Here is a 27,256-nt window from a genome sequence, read left to right on the forward strand (position 1 = left end):
CTATATGAAAAATGCAGTTTCTGTAGTAATATGCGATCTGATAACAGAGTAAAACACAAGAGCCAGAGTTACTGAAATGTTATTATGATAGTTCACTTTAATGTAGGTATCATATTTTACGCGTCTCTCACACGTAGGGTTAAGACGGCGCATGCAACACATGTATACTGTCCTGCGGTTACACAATTTCTTCAGGTTACTTTATAAAAGTTGCCCTCTTCTCCTTCTCTACTTCTTCTTCGCCTGCCTTTTGCATAGTAAACACTTTATTCTCCCCTCCGTTCCCCCTCTCCCTCTTGTCTTATTTCCCTAATTCTCCAGTTCCTTCAAATTGCACTGATAAAAACGTGAGTTGGGGACAAGAGAGGAAGAGGAGGAGAAGGGGAGATATAAAAATAGGGAAAGTAAAAGTGACAGCTGAGTGTTGGCAGGGAGGAAGAGCAGAGAGAAAGGGAGATATGAAGAATAGTATAGAAGTGTTTTAGAACATAAAAACCTTTTCTAGCCATATATCCATTCTTATTTACACATACACTGAAACACAAGTCATACAGAATAATTACATCTACTTTATATATTCATTTCACATAATCTCATTTTCTTGTCAAGGACAGCAAAACAATGTCTGCTGCTTTGTAAAGCAAACTCTTTAGCATGTCAACATTATTAGAGAAACAGCATTCTGAGAGGAAGCTCACATTTGAGCATGGGTACTTCAAAACTGACTTGCATCGATAAATTCAAGACACCAGAGGTATTCGCTTCCTCGTTGATGTCTAACATAAACTTAAGGGAACTACTGCACCAACAAATATGGCATGCATAGAGGAGCAGCACCACAAAGACTGTATAGGCCTACACAGCACTAACCCACTGCGCACACAGTGCCATCGAGAAAAGAGAGGGATTAACAGGCATCGGGAGGGTTTCTTATTTTTTGTTTTTTTGCATCGATTCGGAAGACGAGACGTGCTTAAGACTAAGTTCAGGACTAACTTAGACATGAGGTCATAAGTCAGGACTTTCAAAGACCCTCCTTCCCTCCAAATCACAGCCTGCAGATGTGTGTAATAAGTGTGTGTGTGTGTGTGTTTGTGTGTGTGTGAGCACATACATGGCATATTGATCATGGAATGTTTATGACATAACTTTTACAGATCGGAGAAGAAATCAAGTAAACAAACACACACAGTAGTTGATCGATAAGAGCATGTTCACACAGTTACACATTCACTCTATGATCTTTGTATTGACCTGCTCACCACTGAATACTACACATGCCTGAAGTTTTCCGCACACTGGCCTGTTGGACCACATGGTGACTGGTCAAACATAGTCCCAGTAAGTGTGAGCCACCAGCAGATAAAGCCAGTGTGGTGGTTTATCATTATTGTCTGGTTTAGATGCTGGTAGGTTTGACAATGTAAATGAGACTTCAGTGGGAAGAGATGCAGGATGAGTCCTTGATGGATGTAACTGAGCTGTACGGGTTGGAGTAAAGTCATGTTCTGGCTGCGTCTAACCAACAGGAAGTCATCAGACTTGAATGATGAATTCGGGGTTGGTGTAGGAGAAGCCTTGAAACTCCATCTGGTCCAGATTCATAATGAAGAGCTTGTCTGTGGGTGTCAGCTCCACCGCCATTTTAGTGAACTCCTTATCGAAGTTGCCAACATCACGGCGAGATTTCTGTCAAACGGAAAGAGAGGAAAAGAGAATGTGTTAAAAAAAAGAATTACAAGTGAATTAGCACAGCGTTAAAAAGGCAGTTTAGAAAGAAGTTTGGCAACAAGCAAAATAACAACTATCCCATAGAAGCACAAAGATGGATGGTAGAGAATGAGGCATGAGAGGTTTAATGGATTCAACACATGGAAAGACAATACTCTGCAGAGGTGGGACAAGGTCATTGATTTAAAAGTCACAAGTCTATGAAGTGTAGACTAACGTCCCAAGTCAACGTCTTAAATGTCGAGTTAAGGGTCCTAAACAATTCATTATGTGCCCTTCTGCACTGTCTTTTTAATGTCTCTTTTCATTAAAGCAGAACGTCTCTTCCTATATTTCAAAGTAAAATGATCAGGTACATCTTGGGGGTTTGACCAAATCATAGGATGCATGCATATCATCAATATTTGTAATAATTTCTTCCTTAAGAGGAGTTGTGTCATTGGTGTTAAATTGTAATTTGAGTCGCATTTATATTATTGTATTGTTGACTCTGAATACAGTCTAGTCCGCACCTCTGATCATCTGTAAATGGTGGCACCACAAAAAGTTTAGACTCAGCCAAACACACCACTGTTTCTGTACAGGACAGGGGGAGCAAGTCAACAAAAAACAAAAAACACACCTTTTAGACAAAACCCAGAGACACAGCCGAAAGAAAAAAGACCCACCGAAACATTTCAACAGCACAAATGCAGAAAAGTCCAAGACAAACTTCCAAAGCCGGAGAGAGGAAAACGTTCCGGTACAGAACAGACAAGGATCGATAAAACAGACCAGCTGCAGACCAAACCACGACCAGAGAGGATTTCACACAGGGAAGTGAAGCAGTGAGCCCCAGGCAAGACACATGAATCACACACACACACAAAGCGTTTGGTCTCCTACCTCCTCCTTCTGTCTCATCACAGGGCTTCCAGCTGATATGAGGAACGGATGGAAACTTTTCCCACCTCCCACAGGACCAAGAACTGCCCACTCATTGAGCTCATTGTTTTAATAAAGGAATTTAGAAAGCTGCATATTTTATTTTCTCTGTAATGTGTGATTGTTTTCTTTATGACATTTTATTCTAGCCCTATTATATAACTTTTATATGCAGGATTTAGCAATTCATAAATGGTGGATAAGACACTATATGTTGATTGATGAATTGGTCCAGCTTTTTTTAAGGTTTTATTACATTTATAATCCGTTTTAAAACTGCCTGTAAATAGCTTGTAAAGAGAACATTTAAAAAACCTAAAAGAGGAGCTCCACTTGATTAGAGATTAGTCTCAGGGTAAATATATTTGAACCTCAGTTTTTATTGGAAATGGTAGTTTTTAAGCTATGTCATGTAACTAGCTAAACTTAACGCGTAATGTTTTCCTCCTGTTTTAAATAACAGCTAGTTCTCTCACAGCTATATAGCTTAGCTTCCAGTTATTAAAGTGGAATTGTCGACAAGAAACCAATAATCATGTGTCCACGTTCTGGGTGCAGCGGCAGTAACAAGTCGGACACAGCAGAAGTAGTCTGGTAGGCACCAGTGAATATATTATCAGTTTCCAGTCATACAGGACAATTATACAATCCCAAACTATTTATCCATATATCCCTCTTAATAAAGAACTCCAAATATATATATATATATATATATATATATGTTTCTCTGTCATATCGCTCCTTATGTGACCATTGATTTATGGTCTGTCCACCTGGCAGAATCAAACGTCTTGTTATCAGCGAGCATCTTTCTGTATCTATGATGTCAACTTCATGCCGCCTCCCTTTTTGATACGAGCTCAAAGAACAAGATTTGACACATTTGTTACAACCCTGCATCGTTACACAGTTACAAAAAGATAATACAACCTGCCTCACAATGAAACGCACGTCTTCATTCACTTCATATATGAAAATGACTTTCCGAGAGTATTGTTTTGTTGGAGAACAGATGAGCTATAATGCATATTCTAATATTTATACATGTACTGCAAAATGGCACTAGATGGCTGCCCTTCATCACAGTAGTTGAGGACAATACGTTTCCACATCCTCATGATTCTGAACACAATGTTGGCACTTTTGGACATCCTAACAAACTACAAGCTTCACAAGACTCGTCATATGTGAAATAATCCCCTCAAAAAAAGGTTGTTTACAAGCTAAGAGATATGTCGTTAAAAACAGTGTAATGTGCCTAATGCTTTCGGTAATGACTCAGGAGAAAGGTGATGAGACTTTAGTCAAAAATCACTATTTTGACGCAGACACTCTGAATGCACGTATAAAGTATTATATCCTCTGGTTTAAAATTATCAGCAAAAATCTTAAGCTCACCACAACACCGACTGAACAGAAGTATTTGGTCCTATAGACAAAATAAATGTAACATTAGGAAACTGATTTAGCACTCAAACAATCATAGCAAAGCAGTTGGTCAGTTTTCACTTACACTGTATGAATATTACCAAATAATGTGATCATAGTACACTCATCAATATTACTGTTAGGTTGTCAATATGCAATCACAGGGAGGGCGACACAGAGAGCAGCCGGTCGGCGTTCAGGAGCGAGCAAACATTTCTACACTAAAGATAGAAATACAGCCAGTAGAGCTGAAATGAGAGCAGCAAGTGTCACATGACGTGCTAAACTAAACCACAGTCAATTGAAAACAGTGTCACCGCTCGTCTCCCACTGGCAACTTGACACGTGAATATGTGATTATGTCTCCTGATTGTTAGCGTTTGAGCACCTGTCTGCATTTCAATCCGAACATTTTGCAGAGGAATGTAAATGTTGGGATGTACGCTTGTTTGACTTCTTTCAGAGCATTAGATGAGAGGATTTCTACCACTCTTATGTCTGTACTCTAGTGTACGGGGCTGGAGCTAGGAGGCAAATTGGCTTAGCTTAGCATAAAAAGATGGTGGAAGCCAGAGGTGAAACGTATTACCATAAAAATACAGCTCAAATACATAACCTACATTTACCAATTGAATACATTTAATCTCATTTCCATACATGAGACTGCATGTAAACTCTTTGTTTGCAATCTTGCTTGTGTATTTATTAAACAAACTAGATACAAATATGTCAGTTTGGCTGATTTAGATGAACTAGTAAGACTATATATTCTTTAATGCTTTCCACCTGCTTCCAGTCTTTATGCTAGGCTAGGCTAATCACCTCCCGACTCCAGCCCATTCTTACAGACATGAGATTGATACAAATAATCTCTCCTACGTCTCAGGGGGAAAAAAGCGTATTTCCCAAAATGCTGAACTATTTCTTTCATGTTTCACCTGGATATGACATCATGGTATTTTTTTGTTTGTTTTTATTATGTGTGTTGAGGTGTGGGGGGTTGCCTTGTGCAGCCCAGTGATGTGTGGCATGGTCATTGAGTGCTGTCGGGGTACTCAGGGTTAACAAATGAGAAGCCTTGGAATTCTTCCTGGTCCAGGTTGGCTATAAGTTCCGAATCTGGGGGGGTCAGCTCAGGGGGGTGGCGCGTGAAAAAGCGATCAAAGTTCTCCGCATCACGCCCACACTGCCGTGGAGAGGAGAGAGGTGGAGATGGAGAGAGAGATGGGGAGGGTGGAGTGAGTTGGATGAGGGATGTGAAGAAAAAAAGAGACAACAACAAACAAAGAGAAAAAAGAGAAATACAACTAAAACATGGCATCAACCAATCAAATCGCTCACAGCCAAAACTGTGGATTTCAATTGGTCTGCATGTGAGCCACTGAAATCTCAGCTTCATCATTGGTGACTACACTCACAAATCTTAGCTCAGCATTTGTCCGAGTAGTGACCAATGGCAGGTGATGGTGGGGTTTGTGGGATGAGCGATCTAAACTGTTACTTACCTTGAAAGTTTGTCTAAGTCTGCTATTCCCTTCCTTACTGTGACTTATTTCTAAAGTAAGCAGTGACATTCAGGTAATATACAACAGCTGAAAAAGATGTGTGTGTACTATACTCACAGCTTTTGGTTTGAAAGGCGGCTGGACCTCCATATTCTCCAGTTTTTCCCAGTCTATATAGCGGAAGAAGGCGTGCTCCTTGATGTCTCTCTCGCCCTCTGGACCGCAGCCCAGACGCTTACCTGGGTGCTTTGTCATCAGCTGGAATCAAACCCAGACAAAAAAGGTGAGAAGGGTTGGAAAATTGTTGCGAATTCTGTGACAAATACCTTCACACTAGCATCCGTTAAATGCAGGAACCGGCATTAAATGGGAGGGGTTAATAAAGCAGGTAAACTGTAGTATTTAGTTACAAAAAATATTACTGTGTTACATTCCTATACTTGAATCATAGTCAAAATCTTCAATAAATGTATGTTAACTGCCAAAAACTACCAGCCCATAAACTTATTGTTAGATTTAAGTGTTTCCTCTATTCACGCAACCTACACTTTTACTATTGCTAGATACAGTAAGTCATCTCTGGTATAGCTGCAAAAAGACTCGAGTGATATGAATAGGCCATAAATGTTATAATACAACATTGTGCAATATTAACTTGTATAAGTTTCACTACAGTCATCCTGCAGCTACTCGTTTACTTTCTCCTTGTTTCACTCGTTTTTGTTTAATGCTACTTAGCTGTTTATCCTTGGAATGTGTAATTATTATTTGATTTTAAATTTGTATTAGTGTGTGCTTGCCACTTTACTCAATCCTTTTTTTTTTTTATCAGTATTTTGTCTTTGTGTAACAATGTAAACTCCCCTCTGTGGGACTACTAAAGGAATTCTTATTCTGATAGACCCAGACTGAGTGTTTATGTGCATTCGAGCGTGTGCCCTCACCCCCTTGCAGATAGCAACAGCTTCTTTGGACATGGATTTAGGGTAGGAGACGTGATGCTCCATGATGGACTGGAACAGCTCATCTTCATCTTCCCCGTCAAAAGGCGGCTGGATGGGCACAAATATACTTCATCATTATTCTTGTCACAATTGTTCTTAAAAAAGTAAAATAACAGCTGCAAATGGATACACACCTGTCCAGCAAGCATTTCATAGAGTAGTACTCCGAAAGCCCACCAGTCCACAGACCTTCCGTAAGGCTGATAAGCTATGATCTGTAAGACACACCAGTTGAGATGTGAGGCTTTTTCATAACTTATAAGATGCCATATACAAAAAGAGCATGTGAACACACCTCTGGAGCGATGTAGTCTGGTGTCCCGCAAAAGGTCTTTGTGGTTATTCCATCGTACATGTTCTCTTTGCACATGCCAAAGTCAGCTATCTTTATATGGCCTTCAGCGTCCAGCATAACGTTGTCCAGCTTCAGATCCCTGACACACACACACACACACACACACACACACACACACACACACACACACACACACACACACACACACACACACACACACACACACACACACACACACACACACACACACACACACACACACACACACACACACACACACACACACACACACACACACACACACACACACACACCCACACACACACACACACACACACACACACACACACACACACACACACACACACACACACACACACACACACACACACACACACACACACACACACACGTATTAGTCCCCCTGTATTCTGAAATGAGTGGTAACTGTATACAGGTTCACAGACTGACTCACCGATACACGATGCCTTTGGAGTGGAGGAAGAAAAGTCCAATGGCAATCTCTGCAGCATAGAAGCTAAAACACAGACAAATACCAGTTTCTAAACAAATTTGAGTTTCTGTTTTCATTGATTATTTAATAATAATTAAATTAATTTATATAGCTCACTCGATGAAATGTCTAAGTTCTTCAAACTAAGATCAAGGGTAAAAACAGGTCCAATAAACGACAGAACTATTTGATAATAAAAGTAAAATAGCATAAATGATATAAGAGACCAAAGTGTAAAGGGAAAGCATGTTAGAAAAACTAATATTTCGGGACATTGTGAGCGATGATATGAATAAAATATTTGACATTTATAATGTCACAATTGCATAACAACGCTTGATGTTGATAAAATGAAGTAATTTGAGGTTATGTTATTGTGAACACTTTACATTTCAGCTAAATTGAAACTAAAAGCATGAATAACGATACTTATTCTGCCCAATAAGCCTTTTAAGGACTTCCTACAGCTTCGCCATTTAAATATGAGTACAGTTAAACGCAAAGCATTACGTTTATGAACTAATACATGCAAATAGACAGCCTCTGCCTCACTGACTGAACATTCACACTCACAAATAAATGTTATAGTATTTTGTACTTTTTGTGTGTGTGTGTGTGTGTGTACTCACACAGCATGCGGCTCCTTGAATTTGCCGACCTGTTGGATCTGGTACATAAGGTCTCCTCCATTGATATACTCCATGACAAAATACAATCGGTCCTGAATAACAAAGAGGAGGAGAATAAATACTCCAAGTTTCTGCATGTGCTCATCTTAGTGAATTCAAGATGTTGTGTATCTTTACCATCGTCTGGAAACAGGAGTGCAGCTGAGTGAGGAAAGGAGGTTTTCCAGCCAGAGCGAGGACTCTCTTTTCCACCATGGTGCACTCCACATCGTCGTCCTGGATCACCACGTCCTTCTTCAGGATTTTGACAGCGTACAACTCATCTGTGCCCTTCCTCTCAGCCAGCATCACCTGTACAGAGTCATCGAAATAAAAGGTAATACATTAGCTTCATAGTAATGGCAGCATACATAAGAAATCGGATTGTATGTTCCTTTTATAACATTGACTAATAAATCATCTACATTTTCTTCAAAACTACACTAAGGTAGAAGATAGAAAATACTTTCTCTCACTCACTCAAATAGAGGCAAGTGCTCCAATTTACTGGACAAATAATATCGGACTGAAAATGTACTTTTAATAATATATACTTTAATATTTTACTTTCCCAGAAGAAAACAGATGCAATAAATCCACAACACGATGTGCGTGTGGCTGTATTTTAACTCTGTGCCTCTGTGTGTACAATGTAAAAATATTATGCAGCACATCAATGTCAACATTAACGGGGAAAAAATGGATATGTGAGACTAAATTGTCAGTCACAGTCCACCAGCTGTCAACTGGCCTATTTTAAATGCTAGCTGGTCGATTGGTACATTAAAACACCACTAATGTGCATCACCTTGCCAAAGCTGCCCTTGCCCAAAACCATGATGAAGTTGAAGTCTGAGAGCTTGACTCGGTCCTGGTTGCCATTGCTGTCGTACTTGCACACCGAGGAGGAGGAAGAAGAGTCTGTGGACTTCCCTGGACCCACCCTCGCCCTCTGAAGAGAAGCAATAACAGGAGAAGAACAAGATTATAAGGGAAGAGTAAAAAGGCCTTATTAATAAAACAAGGACAGCACAACTAAAAACCTTTTGTCATTTTGTGCGACTCACCTCAAACTTTTGTCGTAGCTCCTCGTTACCGTCTTCTCCGTCTGGCTGGACGGGAACATTAAAATACTCTCCTTCCTCCTGGGACAGCATCTTGAACCTAAACCCCGGAATAAAAACATTAAAACCAGGATTATCACCAGACTATGACAATAAGTCCCTTAAATATGAAGACCCCTGTTCCCCTGCCTTTGTTATTTTTATAACTCCACCTGTGTAATTTCCCCAATTATCCACCATCTCTTACCATCCATCTACCCCTTGTTTCTGTAGCTCTGAGATCCCGAAGGACAGGGATCCCATGAAGTCGTTCCTGCTGGTCAGGTCCCAGTCCCAGATCTCCACTGACAGACGGCGGTCTTTGTCGCTGTCTTTTAGTTTGCTTAGAAATTAGAGAAAAAAGGGAGGACAGTAAGATGAATGGCGCTCTACAAATAGGTAAAGATGAAAAACCGAGATCAGAATTTGCCTTCAAAGCCACAGTCCTCACATCTCTCTCTGTTTAAACTGGTGAACACCACAGCGTGTGTTTTAATGCCTGTGCCTTTCGTAGCAGTCACACAGCAACCCAGAATAGCTTGAATAACAACAAGCAAGAACAGGAAGAAGAATGGGGACAGGGTCACTTGCTTGAGTTCCAGTTAGCTTTGTGCTTTGGTGACTGCAAATGGGGCCAAGAGAGTATGCCAATAACGGCAAAAATAAGTTTGTTGAAGCCTCAAAAATCTGCCAAATGTTGGTACAGAATAGGTTTGAGCGTTTGGGTTTAAGTTGATATAATGGGGCAATATTTGTTGTTTTAATTTGGAAATGTAATGGTCTGCATCTGACAAATGAGTGAGGGCAGCTAAAAGAGACAGAGGTAAGACACAGTTTACAAACTGCATATTTTAACATCTCACTCTGTGAATTATGGGTGTATTTTGACCAAATATTACGTTGGTTATTGTGGCAACAGTGGGAAGATAAGCTAGACGGTTTTAGTGAGTTTAATTTAGTTTTACTTTAATGTAATGTGATTGACAATGGATTAAGTAATAAGTAGCCAATTAAATAAGTCTTAACTAAGTGACAGTTTATAGTTGTATTTTCTGTTAAATAATAAAAGTATGTCTAAGAAAAAATCCCTTTCTTGACACACGGTGGCCGGTTGTTATTTTTAACTTATCGACCAACTCGGTGCAGAATTACTCACAAAGTGAAGGTCTCATTCCAGGTGGGGTTGAGGCAACATTTGATGGTCTTGGTCTTCTGCTTGCTCTCACTCTTGGGATCTGGGATCAGCTTGAGTTTGACATAGGGGTCTGACAGGCCGTTGGGGTCCATGGGCACCAGGTTCCTCGCCTCTCTGACTGTGAGGGGTTGGGGAGGAGGACATGGTTACAAAACAAGTTTTAGAAGGAGAAAAAAACATACCATGAATAGACACTTTTAGACGTTTGGAAATTGTCCTTGGCAGAGGACAGCGGGATGTGAAGCTCTAAGTGTGGCTGTGAGTCCTGCCCTAAATAACTCTTGCTACATTTCACAACACTTACCAACAGTTTAGTTTGTGTTCCATAATCAATGTACAGCCGTCTGAGAGAGGGAGCGCTAGCACAGGGATGCGTGTCCCAGTGGCGATGTGGGGCAATCGTTGGATCATTGATCAACTAATGGACTTTCACGTTTTAGTCTTGGGCTGATTGAGAGCTTTGAGAGGCGCTCAATGTGTGCATTTGTGTGTATGTGTGTGTGAGAATTAAGAGACCAGAGTGCACTCACTGGTGACGGTGAGAGTTTCGTCAGCGATCTGGGCAGTGATCTGAAGGCGTCCTCTCCTCTCCGTGTGATCTGTCCCACACAGGCTCGGGACGTTGGCCACACACCGCTTGTGGATGTTCATCAAACAGTCTGAACACAGACACACAAAAATGCACAACTTAATTATATTCATGGAGCCCAAAACCACAAAGTAAACAGAGTCGAGTCGATTTTGAAAAGCCATTATCACCATGCTGCTGGTATTGCTAAATTATAGACTTTTAAGTAATTCAGTGTTGTTTGGTAACTCACAGGAGAGAGATTGAAATATATTATTGGGCAATAACAAAGTAACAAACACAGAGTCATCTGAAATATAAGCCCCAAACTGGATCCTACACTTCCACTAATGCAAGTCAACAGCATCTTTAATTAGACCCTCCCTGCTCTCTAAACCCAGATTAGATTGTTTTAGATTCATTGAGTACAGCAAGACATGTAAATATAACTAATAATAGTGCATCTCTTCAGTTTAATTACAGATAAGAAATAGCCAAACACAATTGTGTAACTTCTCCATCTGTCCACCAGATGTCAGACTGCTCTGATGTACAAAGCTCCACTTTTCACACTCCTTAAATGAGGTGGAGGATGGAGATTGAGTAGGTAATCTCATATTTTTCTGTCCATGATAACACATTTTATGATTACTCTATTTCTTCTGATATATCTGTATCTTTGACATATTCTATCTGGCTCCAATCACATCAACTGTTGATGAAAACCATATATGGGGATGACCAAGAACAATACAAGTGGGTTTGTTATCGTTTGGATTTTAAAGATTCCGGTTCTGCTTTTCGATTCCGGTTATTTTCGGTTCTTGATTTTGGTTCTTTGAGAGGGTAAAAATAAGTCACATGCCAATTTCAGCGGGACCATTTTTTTATCTATAAATGTTTACAAATCACTCATTTGGTTGCTGTTATTGAATTAAATAATTTACTAATCATCCCTGCATTGTTTTTGCATTCACTAGTTAGTTCCAAATGGTTTGAGAATGTACAATACCCCACAGTCTCCTCCTCTGTTACACTGCAACCGGCCTGTGTGACACAGAGTCCGACCATATAAAACGTATTTTATTTTAAATGGTTTACTTTTCATACCCTGCTTCACAAACAACATACGACTTCCCTCTCCCCGAGTCTGTCTCACTATCTGGCCACGTGAGAACAGAGAAAAGGAGGCCTGTTTACTTCATAGAGTAAATTGGCAGTCCATAATATTATTAACAACATAAGCGCTAATATGCTTAATAACCTTCATTGTTTGTTAGAGAAAGAACATATGATGGGTTGATAGAGATGAAGGTGTTTAAGCGAGCGAGATAGAGATAGAGATAGAGATAGAGATAGAGATAGAGATAGAGATAGAGATAGAGATAGAGATAGAGATAGAGATAGAGATAGAGATAGAGATAGAGATAGAGATAGAGATAGAGATAGAGAGAGAGAGAGAGAGAGAGAGAGCTCACAATTATTATTAATCCGGGTACCGGACAATTGTTATATGTTATTACTCGGAACCAAGTTTCACTTCCCAACTGGACCATCCTTTGCCAAAGAAAATAAGATAATGAAGACCCACATCACTAACATCACTTAATTGCCAATCGCTAGTGCAGTCATTAACTCTTAGCACTGCGTTTTTCTTTTTGTGAATTTCCCTTAAAATACATTCTTGACCTCATGTTGTTTTCCAATAGTCATAAAAAAGGTGTTTGGAAAATAAATTAGTCTTCATTCTTTTTACAATTTGACCAAAACGTTTTTCTTTGTTTTGCTAATTAGAAAAACAGCCAAATCAAGAGGTTATAACCAAACTGTTCTCATATCTAAACAGTGATGTACTTATCAGATTGTCTTACACGGGACCAGAAGAATATTGAAAAAGTTATTAATTTAACCATAGCCAGTTCATTGCAGAAATGTTTCTCTGTATGTGTTTGTGAATTTCCACTATGTCCTGTGTAGTCCAATACAAACTCATTTATTAATTTGAATACAATTTGCAAGAACTCCTAGTCAAATGTTGTAAATGAATAAACCCCAATAACCTCTGTGTGAACTGTGTTGTTTTTATAAGCTGCCAATGTATTTTTAGCATCAACCGTGTTTCGTTTCTTTTATGTGAACATCTAATGATTACATCTAAATGTATGAAAACGAGTTTAAAGGCCAAGTTCATCAAACAGCGTGGACTGCACACAGGTACAATGAGGAACTGTCTACCCACTGCATGCTAGTGATGGCTGGAGACAGCAGAGATGTAACCCACTTCCTGTTTGAGTCTTTGTTGCCAACAACAGCCAAATGGTCAGCAATAATATGACACAACAGCAGGAATGCAAAAACGATTCACTCATTGTTATGAGAAGCTGATAATATCTCTCCAACTGTCTGAATTTAAGCTGATACAATCTAATAAGCTGTCAGTCTCATCATCATGAGTAGCTCAATATTTGCAAATGCTGTGCATGCAATACTAATGTGTTTTCATTGAACTACAGTTCACAATCCACACATTTACCTATAGTAAAAACAATTTTAGTTGGATTGACAGAAAATAAATTTTAAGCAGTCATTTCCTACAATTCTGACTAATGGCCTCCCAGTTGGCCAAAAGAATCGAAGCATAAATGTTAGGCTGGCGCGGGTCCCAGCTAACAATGGACAGGAGAAAAAAATATAATGTGGGCCACATTTCTTAACGATTAAAATGTTCACTTTGAATAAATTGAAATGTGCAGTTGAAATGTTCTGCTTATGGCCTCTAGAGCTTTCCTTTGAGCCGCATGCTCAAATGGTGTGATCACACACACACACACACACACACACACACACACACACACCACACACACACACACACACACACACACACACATCACACACACACACACACACACACACACCACACACACACACACACACACACACACACACACACACACACACCACACACACAACACCACACACACACACACACACACACACACACACACACACCACACACACACACACCCACACACACACACCACATCGACACACACACACACACACACACACACACACCACACACACACACACACACACACACACACACCCACACACCACACACACACACACACCACACACACACACACACACACACACACACACACACACACACACACACACCACACAACACACACACACACACACACACACACACCCACACACACACACACACACACACACACACACACACACTTGTGTACTTACGGTCGCATTTCATGCCCTGGTGTATCAGCCCGTAGAGGAGCGAGCCGCAGTGGTCACAGAAGGTCGGGCTGGAGTAGGTATGGACCTTAAACTTGTGTTTACTACGAGGATCCTGCAAAGGCACAAACACAGAGAGGAGAGAGAAGATATGTGAATTCAATATTAAAGAGTAATCCAGGTCACTTCAGGCTAGGCCCTGCATCTGCAGTTAGCTCAGACTCCTTTAAAAGATTCAAAAACAAGTTCAGTTGTTCTCGGTTGTCTTGTAAGGCTGTATTTAAAGGGGCGATTCACCCCAAAATTACATTGTCATTTACCTCGAAGTGTTATCCAACCATGCAGAGAACTTTGGTCTTATTCACACATGTAATAAGATACACTTTATATCCAAAAGTATGTGGACACCAGAAAATTTCAGCCGTATGTGAGCATTATTTTTAAACTATGTCAATTATAAACCATATAACGTCCACTCTTATGGGAAGACTTATCACAACATTTTAGAGCCACATGCAGGGACGGGCTCCCATTGTATTTGGAGGAGATCAGAGAGGTCTCAAAGTCATCCCAAAAGTTGTTGAAGATGGGGTTGAGGTCAGAGCTCTGCATATGTCAGTCAAGTTCTTTGTCACCAGACAGGGAAAAACACTTATTTACTACAGGGCCGGGCATAAAACCTGTCAACACCCTGGAACCAAAGTGCATTTTACTTTTAACCATTAAGTATATCTGTGGCAAACCATTCATTTGAACATTGCTTTCCTCATGACAGAGGGCTAAAGAGATATTATTAGAAGAGAGAATGCATCACTCATTCGAATTTGGAGAATGCCTAAAAATAGGAGGAAACAAATCAGCTGTGGGGATATAACAAAAACAAAGAAAGACCAAGGAGAGTTAGGGATGAATAAACATCAGTTACATGGCTTTAAAATCCTCGCTGACTCACAAAATGTGTGCTGACTTTTGTGTGTGCATGTGTGTATGTGTGTATGTGTGTGTGCTAGGGAGTAAGTGAATGAAAGATTTCAGCTCATTAACCCGAGGCAGCCAGGCAGCACATTCTGTCCTTATTGACATGTCTCAGTGTGATTTGGGGCTGACAGCTCAGCAGAGTGCAAGAGGTAGCATCCCTGTGTGTGTGTGTGTGTGTGTGTGTGTGTGTGTGTGTGTGTGTGTGTGTGTGTGTGTGTGTGTGTGTGTGTGTGTGTGTGTGTGTGTGTGTGTGTGTGTGTGTGTGTGTGTGTATATATTGCAGCAAATACAGGAACCACACACACACACACACACAGTGCTGACCTTGCTAATGTTAATAATAAACATAACTTAACAGGAAAGAAATCACTAACTGTGTGTTTAATAAATATCTAACTTGAGCACATGATATGAAAATGACCTCCTTTTTTCTTTACTCACATCGGATGCCGGTCCCTTGTCGGCCCCCGGACAGGAGAAGGTGACAAATTCATGACAGCGCTTATGGACCACAAAACAGCACACTGGTGGAGGGAGGGAGGGAGAGAGAGAGAATAAAAAGTGAATGTCAAACTCAGGCTTCCTTGCAACGCCAAAAAAGGCAACATAATATCAACAAAGAGATGAATCAATATGTCAATTATGTGGCATTAGTCATTGCACAATATGCTGCTCATATTTCAGCAGTTCCCATTTCTTCCTTCCTTGCTCTGTGTACATCTATTTATAGTTGTATTGCTTCAGTTGAAGATGATATTAAATAAATCGCAGCATGGTGGGACATCTAGTAATAATCGCGCCGCATTTCATTAAAGCTGCTGCAGGAAACGTGTGGCAGGCAGCAGGCTGCACACACCTGGTGACTGCATGTTCCTGCTTTCTGCCTCAAGTTGTGCTAAATGTATTAATTGAAGTGACAGACAAAAAAAAAAGAGCACCCTGCATACTTTGAGCCGAATATAGCACATGGTTTCTGATCCTCATTCCCTTTTTATTCAGTTTGTATGTTGGAAGATAAATGGACTGTGCTTCATATCTTTGGGTGGCTGTTAAGACAGCAAGACACACACAAAGAATAGTTTTGATTTGACTGCAAGCACTTTTCAAGAACATGTTCGACAAAGTTCACTTCATCACTTTCATAGTACAATGAAGTAGCAGGTCTGCTCAAAAGTAAGTAATGACATTGAAGAAGTGGGATGGTCGGTCTAAGTACATTCACTTGAGTAATGTGAGTAAGTACTTTTTTGAAGTACTTGCACTTTACTTGGGTTATCCAACACACAATATTGTTCTTTGTGTTAACATTTTTACAAAACTACATTTAATAGTTCGTTTTTCAATTAATACATTAGAATATATTGTTATATAATACGGTATCCAACATTTTCCAAGTATGTTCATATAAAAAAATGAAGATTTGTCGTATTCAGTTTCCTGCATTGACTTTTCGTGAATAAGCGTTTTACATATAATACATACTGTAAACAGTGATTAAGAAAATAATCAAGCCTTCTCTCTTTTGCAATGTGTGTATTAGTTGCAACACAAAGTATACATTTAAGTGAAGAGCGGATATTTAAAAGGCACATATGAACATTTCAGAATTGTGATAATGAATAGACTTTTATCTGCTGCAAGCAGAGATCTGAATTTCTATACCAACATGTTGACAGGAGTTGAGTAGGAGAGATTGACAAGCTGGTCTGATCCATCGCTGCATCTAACAAATGTTCATTTCCCAAAGCCCAAGCTGACACGCTTACACAGCTCCTTTTGTCCAACAAACAATCCCACACCAAATAAAAAACATGCAACATATTAACATTTTAAGGGTTAAATCAGTTAGTTGTGTGCATGTTTTTTATGAACTGTTAAAATGACATGTTGCCATTTTATGTTTATATATGCTTGTATGTATCATAAAAGGTTGCAGGCTGTTTTTCATAGTTACAGGTACAATGGAAAGATGGAAAGGCATCAGTAACCAATATAGAAGTACTTGGCATCAGCATATTATTTAACGAATAACAAAAGAATAAGACTAAATAATTTGCTTGATCCACGTTTACTGTATAAAAACAGCCACAGAAGAAACCATTCCAATGTATACGTAACTATTAAGGTTTTTAAAAAATGTGTGTCAAAAAGAAGGGCTGAAAATATAAGATTTTTTGATTTGATTAGATTTATTTCGAATGTGTAAAACAATAATACAAAAATGTAACATGAGAATTGATATACAAAAATATCAATTTGACACTACATACATACTAATAAATAAATAAAAAGATGATTAATTATTTGGTAATATATAATGATATTCTTTAGTAGTCTTTACCAATCAAAAAACAGCCAAAACAGCTCCTTTTTTAAAGAATTTCATCGATTGTTCTGCCGACTATGTTCTCTATTAGTTGCCTGCATGTCCAACCAGCAGTCTAAAAATATAACAGAATATTAAACAAAACATTAGTTTCACAAATGAGTGCTGAGTATTAAACCTTCAGAGGTGGAGAAGGTATGTTTAATACTGAGCATTAAGCTGATCATCAGTCAGTAAACCTTCAAACTGCATACTTTGGGTGGGATGGAAATAAAGCGCAATTCATCCCTTTACATTTTGATCAGTCCCTTCCCAGAGCTGAAGACATGAATATGACCAACAGCATAACTCCATTTAGATAAATAGGGCAGATCAGTCTTCTGTACTGTAGCCAGACTCTGTGGTTCAGCCTCATATCACTGCTGGTGTATTTTTACATACAATTCTCATGAACTTCTGTTCAAACCACTTCCACATTACTATGACTTGCAGTATTGACCAAAAAATTGAATTAACACATCAATACGGTTTACATTTCAACATTATGAAGATATCACCACACATGTTACAACAACAGCCATAGCGAGAACAACACACTCACACACACAGTGACATTACGCTTTGGTTTGATCTTAATTATTCACATTGTCGTGACATTTTCATGAGGCACTGTGGCAACTGACTTTCCACGGCTTTCTAGCAGTTAAGCAACAGAGTGCTTATGTGTGTTCATGCGTGTTTATTTGTGCAGGAAAGTGGCCGGGTCACGTCAATGGACACCTGGACCTGCACTCAATTTTGAAGTATTAGCTCTGAACGTGCAAAGTGAGGTGTCAAAATAACCGAGATTCAACAGCAACTGAGAACTGTATAACAACAATGAACAGACATGCTGTGAGGCATGAGGCTGTAAAAAGAGAAACGCTAAGAATAAGATGAGAGGAAAAGAAAGACTGAAAGAGAAATAAAGTCAAACAGAGAGTGGTGTATGTGTGTGTGTGTGTGTGTGTGTGTGTGTGTGTGTGTGTGTGTGTGTGTGTGTGTGTGTGTGTGTGTGTGTGTGTGTGTGTGTGTGCATGCGTGCGTGCGTTGTGTGCAGGAAGGGATGGGGGCACAGCTGGGGATTGAGGCGATGTGAGGGGGTGGAGGATTCATTTGTGTGTGTTTGCAGTGTGTGAGAAAGACAGAAACAGAGAAGTGGAGCAACAGAGAGCACAGTGAAGGATGCAGCACACTTTATAGCTTTCTGTTCATAAATCTGCCCTGTCACTTACACAGGTGCACCCACACTACGGAAAGACAGGCCTAGTGACCTGCCGAGAAGGTCTTTGCTCTGTTGCCTAGCAACCACAGACACACCAGGATGACAGCGGGCCGACAGTTTCACATCAACAGGACCATCAGGAAGTTCCTCCATCTTGGATGAGAACCAGCCCACAAACCACAGACAGTGACTCTTCAGATCAACATTCAGGCCTCAGCTTGCCTGAACCAGAAAGATCTTGCTACTGAGTCCCAGAAGACTCTGATTTTAACATTTACTTTTATTTAGTTTAGACCGTCAGCAACGATATCTCCAACTGGTTGACAAGAACAACAGAAGGGTAAACAAACGGTTGACAAAATGCCTCTAAATTAAAGTGGACCTATCATGCTATATTTGAAACATATATTGTAGGGCCATACCTACATAAATATATATATTTTTTCAAAATACCAAACAGATCCTGCATTTTAGCCATGCCTCATTTCGCTCTATTTGCTCTTTCCAGCCCTGTTTTTGCAGGGGGCTGATTCTGTGAGCTGCAACTGACCACGCCCCCTTGCAGGAGAGGGGAGTTGGCAGTTACTTTGCTGTATCAGCATTCCCACTAAATAATAGACTCAGCTAATTTAAGCGGCATTATAAAAGGTTTGTTTGCATTTGGTTTAACCTCTTAACAAATGGCCACAATATTTACCTTTTGTTGGCTGCGAGTGAAATACTTGGATTTTTATAACAATCAATTATGTTCACTAGTTGGACATTCACTTCTTAGTGGGAAAGGGCATTGCACCAAACACACACACACATACGTACGTACAGTTACTACACACACACTAACAGACACCTGCGCGAATATATCAGCAACAACAATGTTAAGTGTGGGTAACAATCTTGTACAATGTGTTAACTCTTCCAAATTGGAGGTTTTTCTTATGTTCCTGTTCTGCCGACTGTGTGAATGGACCCTCGCTCACAATCTGTGAAGTAACCCAGCCTTTGACCCCAGGCTTTGCGATGCAGCCAAATAACAATATGCCCTTTTTGTTTGACCAAAAGTGTGTTTTTAAATCATGCTTTGAGGACTACCTGTACAGCACAGTTGAGTGAGAATAATAAAATACCTCCATGACCAAACAAAGCTGTCATTGTTATGCATATTTCAAAAAATAAAAGGTTATTCCAAACAGCTATGCACTGTCAGTACCGGAGGCTCCGAGTTAGTAGAGCACAGACCTTCACTTGGCTCTACAGTCACATTGTGCATCCCTTCAAGCATATTCTGGCTTTTAAAGCTTGCCAAATTTTCTCTGAACAGTATTCAGTATTAATGGGAAGCACTTGCTAACTCTATGGTATAAAACATGCAGAGCGCTTGTAATTTTGACAGTTACATCAAGTGAATCACTATTGAATATCTGCCTGTTTATGGTACAGCTCAAACTACTTAAAAGACACTAAAAATGTCAGAAAGATCATTAGTAAATTATAATTATAATTGTTCAAGCTTTCTGTGTTGTACTGTATCCTTTTATATGTGATACTTTATGACTGTTTGTTAGGCACATCAAGCAAATAGGAGAGAAATAGATAAATATCAGTCTTCTGATAACCCCTCTATCCCTAATTTACGTACTGAGCCTTAAAAACTGGTTCATGTCGATCATCATTCTGTTGTAATTTGCTGTGATTTGTTCATTTCATGTTCATCTCGCCACATTCTGTGTAGTTTTCATCACATAGTATCAGCCATCCTGACATCTGCCATTTTCAGAGCACTGACGCTGTAAAGATCTGTCAACTATAACAATTCCTTGTGAATACATTGATACTGACAAGTAGGCTCTGTGGTGTGGACAGGCGTACTCTGAAATATGTGTTTGTTTTCTCAGACACATCTTGTAATCAATATCTTTAGACTGGCTGGCCCTAACCCTTCAACCCCTGATCAGTCAATAATCAGGATTCAAAGTCAACCACAGCCTTGATGGCTCAAAACCCGAGGGCACCGAGCCTTCGCAGCAGCTGGCCCTAGGCTCTGGAACACTCTGCCCCTCCATGTGAGGTCGGCCCAGACCCTAGGGGTTTTTAAAACTCACTTCTTCTCTCTGGCCTTCTAGTCAGAGCGGAGCACGACTCCTGACATTTCCCTGTGTTTGATTTTTTAATTTTTGCTGTTGTATTTGTTGTAAAGTGTATTTGTTGTAAAGTGTTTTTATTGTATGTACAGCACTTTGGCTCGACCAAAAATTGTTTTAAAAATGTGCTATATAAATAAAACTTGATTTGATTTGATCCAATCAATAACAATGACAGTTCAAGATTGGAAAACAAGCAGTATTTGTTTAAACATTTTGGCCTTATTCCTGTTTTTGAGACCTTTCAGTTGTAGGACCAGAGGCAACAGAAACTCTGACAGAAACTCATTAAATATGTGCACATTTGATCTTTCACTTGATTCTTATTTCTGTTGAGATATATATTTCCTCAGCTGCCAATGACTAGAGGCCAGTGGAGGGAGAAGTGAAACAAATCTGAGAAAAAATCACTAGCTTCCTCCATGAGACATAGACATGTTTTGCTTTAGTCAACTCATGGTGGAGTCACAACACAAGTCAGAAGTGACACCCTGCAACACAACAGAACATACAAGGTGATCAAACACAATGGTTTTCCGTTATTCCCCTGACCCTATTTTACAAATCTCTTGACTGTCCTGTCGATCTGTTTTCTGAAATGTCTTTGATCCGTTTGGAAATATCTCAACAATTATAGGATGGAAAACCATGACATGTGGTTAAGAAAGTCATAGTCTCCATAGGATTAATACTTCTGAGTTTGGTGATCCTCTGATTTTTTTTCTTCTCAGCATCATCTTCATTGTGGTTCCAGTCAGCAAGATCATTTATTATCATATTAAGAATAGATAGTTATTTCATGGAACTACACTAGTATTGGTTTAATACCTAATTAGTGGTATAGTAATAATAATAAAGCTTTATTTATATAGCACTTTTCATACAACACGTGCTGCTCAAAGTGCTTTACAAAAGGACGTTAAAAACAAACAAAGAATTCCCGTCAGATTATTTGTTAAGACCTTTAAAAAGGTACATGCAGCAAAATATAACATTTGATCAGGTTAATAGACACAACGAGGTAAAATGTATGATAATTAAAATAAAATAATTAATGGTTTCTCTCTGATAGATTAGACACAAGACAACTGAGTCGGTGCAACAATATAAATTATATAAAACAAAGTGAACATATAGGTACAACAGAAATAAAAAGATTAAGACCTATAAAAGAAATAAAACAATATAAAGTTAGGTAAATAATAAAGACTAAAAGAACATTTAAAGTGGGAGGTTGCTAATAAAAAGCTAGTGACATCCTCAGCCCTGTGACGTGTGCGGTTTTCCAACAATGCTGGTTAAATGTATGTTATGAAACATTGTCCTTTGTAGAAATGTAGACAAACAACACACCACTAAAAGCTGGTTCCTTGATTATATAATTTTGTTCAGCACAGATTCTCAACTCATCTGTTATGACAACTATGACAAAAATGAACCTGATAACCTGAAGTCAAAACTGTGATGATCCCACATCTGGATCAATTACACAAGATCAACTTTTTGCTGTCAGCGCACACAGGTGTGAACACATTACACACAAATGAACACCAATAAAAAGAAGAGCTGAAAGCAGGAGAAGAAAAAATATCTTTACCTGCAGAACAGGTATTCAAAAACACACCCACAATTCAACAGAAGATACCTTTGTCACATAGAGACACATACAAATCTACAACACACAATCTTCCTTTCGCGTCAAAACAAGTCTAAACCACATGTCTGAAATTCCTCCTGACCGAGATGTGTGAGCTGATGATTTGTACTTGAGAGTTTGAGCGTATTGCACCTCCATTCATGCTGAAGTGCATTTACACCCTTCCTGTTACTCTAGCTCTCTTTTAGACACCGCTGTTCACAACTATCAAACTTTTCTCCCTCCCTAGGTATTATAAGGACAAGAATATCAACAAACCGCATATCGAGGCATATTCATGTGTGTTGAAAAGTGGAGATTTGTTAGGTTAAAACTACTCTTAACCGATTGAACTGTGAAGTAAGTCTTAACAAGCTGAAATACAGTTATAAAATGCTGTTTAAACAACGCCTATGCAGTCAACATCTACCCAGTTTAATCGTGTTCTGACCTGAAAGTTACCAAACCAAGTCTTGCTGCAAACATGTTCAAACAAACCTCGCCATTGAGTATAAAAGTGTAAAGCATTCAGGACAAACAGCAGTTGTGATTATTTAAAGCTCCAGATCAGCTTCTAATGGACCTTGAAGTAACACTGTTTTACCAATATAATCATTATTATTTATAGTTCACTTGTGTCTTTACCTGAATCAATTAGGAAAAATTAAAGAAAAGAAAACCCAATAACACTGTTTTCTATTCGTCGCCCCAGTGGGGTCAAAGTCTTTTATTTAAATGCTGCCTCAACAGCATTTAAGGGTTAATATGTAAAGTAGGGCTGCAACTAATGATTATTTTTAACTATAGCTTTATCTATCATTCAGATTTAGAGTTGTCTTTAATAATAACACTGAACATAACAAGACCCATTCACAAAATCCTCAAATCTGGTACATTATCTTTTTACTTCTTGTAGCTTCAATGAAACCAGTGATGACTTATTTCCAACTATTTTCTTAGGAAAGGTCCAAAAAATTATATAATTGTGAGGAAAAAAAAGCTCATTCAACACTTTGAGATAGACACTGCAGTAGCCATTAAAATGAAATGTGTAAACAAACTCACAATTCAACCATTTTGATTGAACTAAGTTAGCCAAATTGCAACTTTGTGTTTTCGATTAATCTGCTAATAAAACAAATAGTTTTATCAGTGTTATAATTAACACATTAAACTGTTCATGCACTGGAAGTAAACTGGAGGCATTGTGTACTCGTCATCAATGGTCCTATTATTGTTAAGCCTTTGCACACACACACCGGTTGTTTTTTTTTTACTTACTGATGATATTTAGTCAAATACAACGAACAACGGAGCTCTTTTTCTTGCCGTCAGAAAGTTGCCAACATTAGGTTTTCTAGCGGGCATGTTTGGAGTATATGCAAAACCTGATATTTGTTTTGCTGCTATCCGAATACAAGACTGCAGTAGACTGCTTCCATCCTGCAGTATGACCAAGGTCTAACAAATGTAACCAAACTTTTATGAATTATTCTCCAATTCATCCTAATGACAGAAATCAAATTCTATACATAAGAAGTGTTTGAAAGTTCTGAAAAGTCAGTGGTTTCTGAGTTGACCTTTTTGATTGATTGAATCATTCAATCCCTGATTAGCTCCTTTCTATATTTGCAATGTGATCAATAATCACTGACTCACAAACAACCGTTGTTGCTTAAGATGTCGTCTATGAATTTAAGAGTTATCGCTTAACTGTTGGAAACTCACTACGAAACCCGAGCCGACAGCAGCTCTACCTGTGCAGGGCTCAGATTGTTCTGTGCTCTCTGCTCAGGTTCATTTACCACACACTAATTCACTACAGACTCAGAGGCTGTGTGTGCACTCACTCAAGCACATAAGATGATCATCTTTTCTACCCCCAATGCATTTCCTGTGAAACCACCAGAGTTACTGACAAGCCTGTAGCCCCGTGAGAATAGGGGACTTTGTATCGCTTTTAAATTACACAACTCTTCCCAGTCAATGCTGTCTGAAGAGCAAAATGTTGAAACTTGTGGTCGTTTTCTTCTTAAAGGAATACTTCGCATACAAAATGACCATTATAATATCAATGACTTTGCATTGCTGTATGAGGACTAAAAACAGTTTAATGGTAAAACTAGATCTTAACATCCATGTACAAACTCTCAAACAACTCCTGCAGTATAATCCAAGTCTTGTCCATGCATGTTCTTCCCAAACAAACAAAAAAAACACTCCTACAACTCAGAGATCCAACACCAGCGCAAACATGAGATTTCTCAAAGGAGTGTTATAAATAGTACCTTTTTAGCAAAAAGCATGTGTTTGGAGAGAAGCAATACATAAATGAGACTTGGATAGCACTGCAGTTGTTGTGAGACTGTTTGTATAAAGATGGTTGGATATAGCTTTGTTGTTGTAATTGCAGCACCTATTTCCTAAAAGGCCTTTCTCTGATTTTCTGACTCTCCATTTACCATGGAGGCATGCAACTAAAACAGTATTCTTAAAGAATTCAACTTACACGGGTAAAGAAATTATATATAATTGATCATTTAGTTGGTGGAGTATTTCTTTAACAAAGAGCACAATGTGGAAACTGTGGTAATTCTGTTCCTGACCTCACATGGTGGGTCACATGACTGCAGCCAGATGAGTTGGGGTGGGTGTCTGAGATGGATGAGTGAAGAGGGGGAAGTGATACCAACATTTACTGCATTATTGCAACATGCATGTGGTTGAGGGGGGGTCACTATGTTGCTGCAAGGGGGCTGTTTATGAAACCATTTTGTGTAGAGGTCCGTGTCTATACTCCCACCCGTTACAACAACCAGCCGCCCACCCACACACACTCAAACACATCACATCCCACCCACACACACACACAAACCCACCATCTTACAATTCCAATCAGATGTCAGGCTCGATGTAAAAAGCTTGAGAAAACTAACTTCCTGGTCTGTCTTCCTCCCATTTCTCCTCGGCCAACACCAGACATCTCAGCTTTCAGTACTCCGCCGACTCTTCTACTCTTACATCTCACACTGACTGTCTCACCGTTGGCAAGCACCTGCTTTGAGTTTGACACCTGCCTGCCAACACAGCATGCCGTCAACGAAAAAGCACAACAGGTCATTCTAAACAGTGTGCAGACCTGAAGCCCTGAACACAACAAAAGACACACACACACACACACACACACACACACACACACACACACACACATATATAGCAACACTCCTTCAGACAGGGAACATCCGTCCACACACCCACAGCCATATGCAGCAGAGGGATTTGTGAATGAGCCACTGCTCTTACCTTGGCACTGGAATCCCTGCTTCCCAAAGCCCCTGTGGACAGAAGACAGGGATGTGAAATTCAGGGAATGCACAAGAGATGCACAGACAATGACTTATGCACACACACATGCAGATATCGAATCACACATGGACACACACATCAACACAGACACATTAACACACACACACACACACACACACACAGCTGCAGCCGCAACAGTGGGGCCCTGTGTCTCTGTGTCTCCAGCTGCATTCCTCCACCAGACCTCCAGTTTCAGAGATGGGTCGATGCGGTAAACGCCGCCGAGCAGCAGTGACTGCTCTGCGGCTGCCGAAAACACATCTCCCCCTGAAAGGCCCGCGGTCCTGTCGCATTGTGGGAAACTGGGGGAATGGCGCATCGCAGTGTTTGTGACAATGACAATGAATGAAACACTGCGTTGCCTGAACACTGTCAGTGTGGAAGGAGGCCGAGCAGAGCCGCAGCAGCAGCAAGTGAATCACCTGTGTGCTCTCCCACCTCTCTCACACTCACCAGATGAAGTCCGTGCAGTGGCTGCAGAAGGTGGGCTGCTTGAAGAAGCGCGCGATGAACTTGTGGTTCTTCACCTCGTGCACATTCTTCTGGCGGAGGGCTCCCTGCCGGGCGAAGCCGCGCGCGCTCTCCGGTACCTCTCCGTCGCTGCCGGGGTCAGCCATCTTAACGAGGAAGCGGCGACGGTCCGAGAGGAACGAGAGGTGAGGGGAGCGGCGAGAGAGAGGGAGAGACCAACGAGTTGCCGTGCAGGTGCCTCCTCCTCCTCCTCTCCGCCCCGCTGTGCGCCTCCGTGTCGCTCGTGCTGCCGGTGGATGGTCGGTGTGCGTCCAGTGCGCGCTATAGCTGCTGCTGATGCTTCTTCCGGCGGGTCCCCGTGCCGCGCGCCTGCTTCCCTGTTCCAACCAGTATATGGGTTCTCACCAGTGTGTTTCTGCTCACAACCAACTCTCCTCTCTCTCCTCTCTCTCTCTCTCTCTCTCTCTCTCTCTCTCTCTCTCTCTCTCTCTCTCTCTCTCTCTCTCTCTCTCTCTCTCTCTCTCTCTCTCTCTCTCTCTCTCTTCCCCTCTCATCCCTCTCTCTCTCTTTCTGAAATTCAAAGGAGCTTTAATATTGGCATGGCCATATCAGAAACCTTGTTTTGCCAAATAATGTTCCACAAGGTGTTCCACAACAAAATGAATAGAAAAATAAGAACACGATACATGTGGCACAACAGCAAAACATTAAACACTTACCAACAATAACATGTCATTAAAAATCAAAGAAAGTGTGAATCTCCAGGAAATCAACCTCAGTCAATGTGAAGTCCTCTGGCCCAGAGATTGTGGCAGGTAAGAACATATTGCCAGACTGCAGCTCTCTGTGTGCTCTCCTAACAGATTGGAATGTTGTGGATG

The 27,256-nt window shown here is 40.1% G+C and overlaps 1 protein-coding gene across 3 annotated transcripts; it reads right to left on the minus strand.

Annotated features, from left to right (window-relative positions):
* Positions 1–68: 68 nt before the first annotated feature.
* On the minus strand, positions 69–26,799 carry LOC117556109 (protein kinase C beta type). Of its 3 annotated transcripts, none has more exons than XM_034231294.1 (17): positions 26,358–26,799; positions 25,842–25,873; positions 15,616–15,698; positions 14,200–14,311; positions 10,898–11,026; positions 10,329–10,485; positions 9,381–9,515; positions 9,137–9,233; positions 8,878–9,021; positions 8,208–8,381; positions 8,031–8,122; positions 7,363–7,425; positions 6,888–7,026; positions 6,727–6,807; positions 6,533–6,640; positions 5,706–5,846; positions 69–1,689 (listed from the first exon to the last, which is right to left on the minus strand). In XM_034231294.1, the coding sequence occupies exons 1-17, from the start codon at positions 26,519–26,521 to the stop codon at positions 1,537–1,539; spliced, it is 2,004 nt and encodes a 667-aa protein (XP_034087185.1). In that variant the 5' UTR covers positions 26,522–26,799; the 3' UTR covers positions 69–1,536. The 3 variants fall into 3 exon arrangements, with proteins under 3 accessions (XP_034087185.1, XP_034087184.1, XP_034087186.1); XM_034231293.1 differs by lacking the exon at positions 69–1,689 and adding an exon at positions 3,239–5,269; XM_034231295.1 differs by lacking the exons at positions 69–1,689; positions 25,842–25,873; positions 26,358–26,799 and adding exons at positions 3,239–5,269; positions 25,475–25,580.
* Between the last annotated feature and the right edge of the window lie 457 nt (positions 26,800–27,256).

Source organism: Gymnodraco acuticeps, unplaced genomic scaffold, assembly GCF_902827175.1.
Source record: "Gymnodraco acuticeps unplaced genomic scaffold, fGymAcu1.1, whole genome shotgun sequence".
Classification (NCBI taxonomy): domain Eukaryota; kingdom Metazoa; phylum Chordata; class Actinopteri; order Perciformes; family Bathydraconidae; genus Gymnodraco; species Gymnodraco acuticeps.

Excerpts from the sequence above, each read along its gene's own strand:
- LOC117556109 (XM_034231294.1), bottom strand. The coding sequence starts at position 26,521 with ATGGCTGACCCCGGCAGCGACGGAGAGGTACCGGAGAGCGCGCGCGGC. Across the intron at positions 10,486-10,897 it reads CGAAACTCTCACCGTCACCA|TCAGAGAGGCGAGGAACCTG; the intron begins GTGAGTGCACTC and ends AACCCCTCACAG. Across the intron at positions 6,808-6,887 it reads CAGACTACATCGCTCCAGAG|ATCATAGCTTATCAGCCTTA; the intron begins GTGTGTTCACAT and ends TGTGTCTTACAG.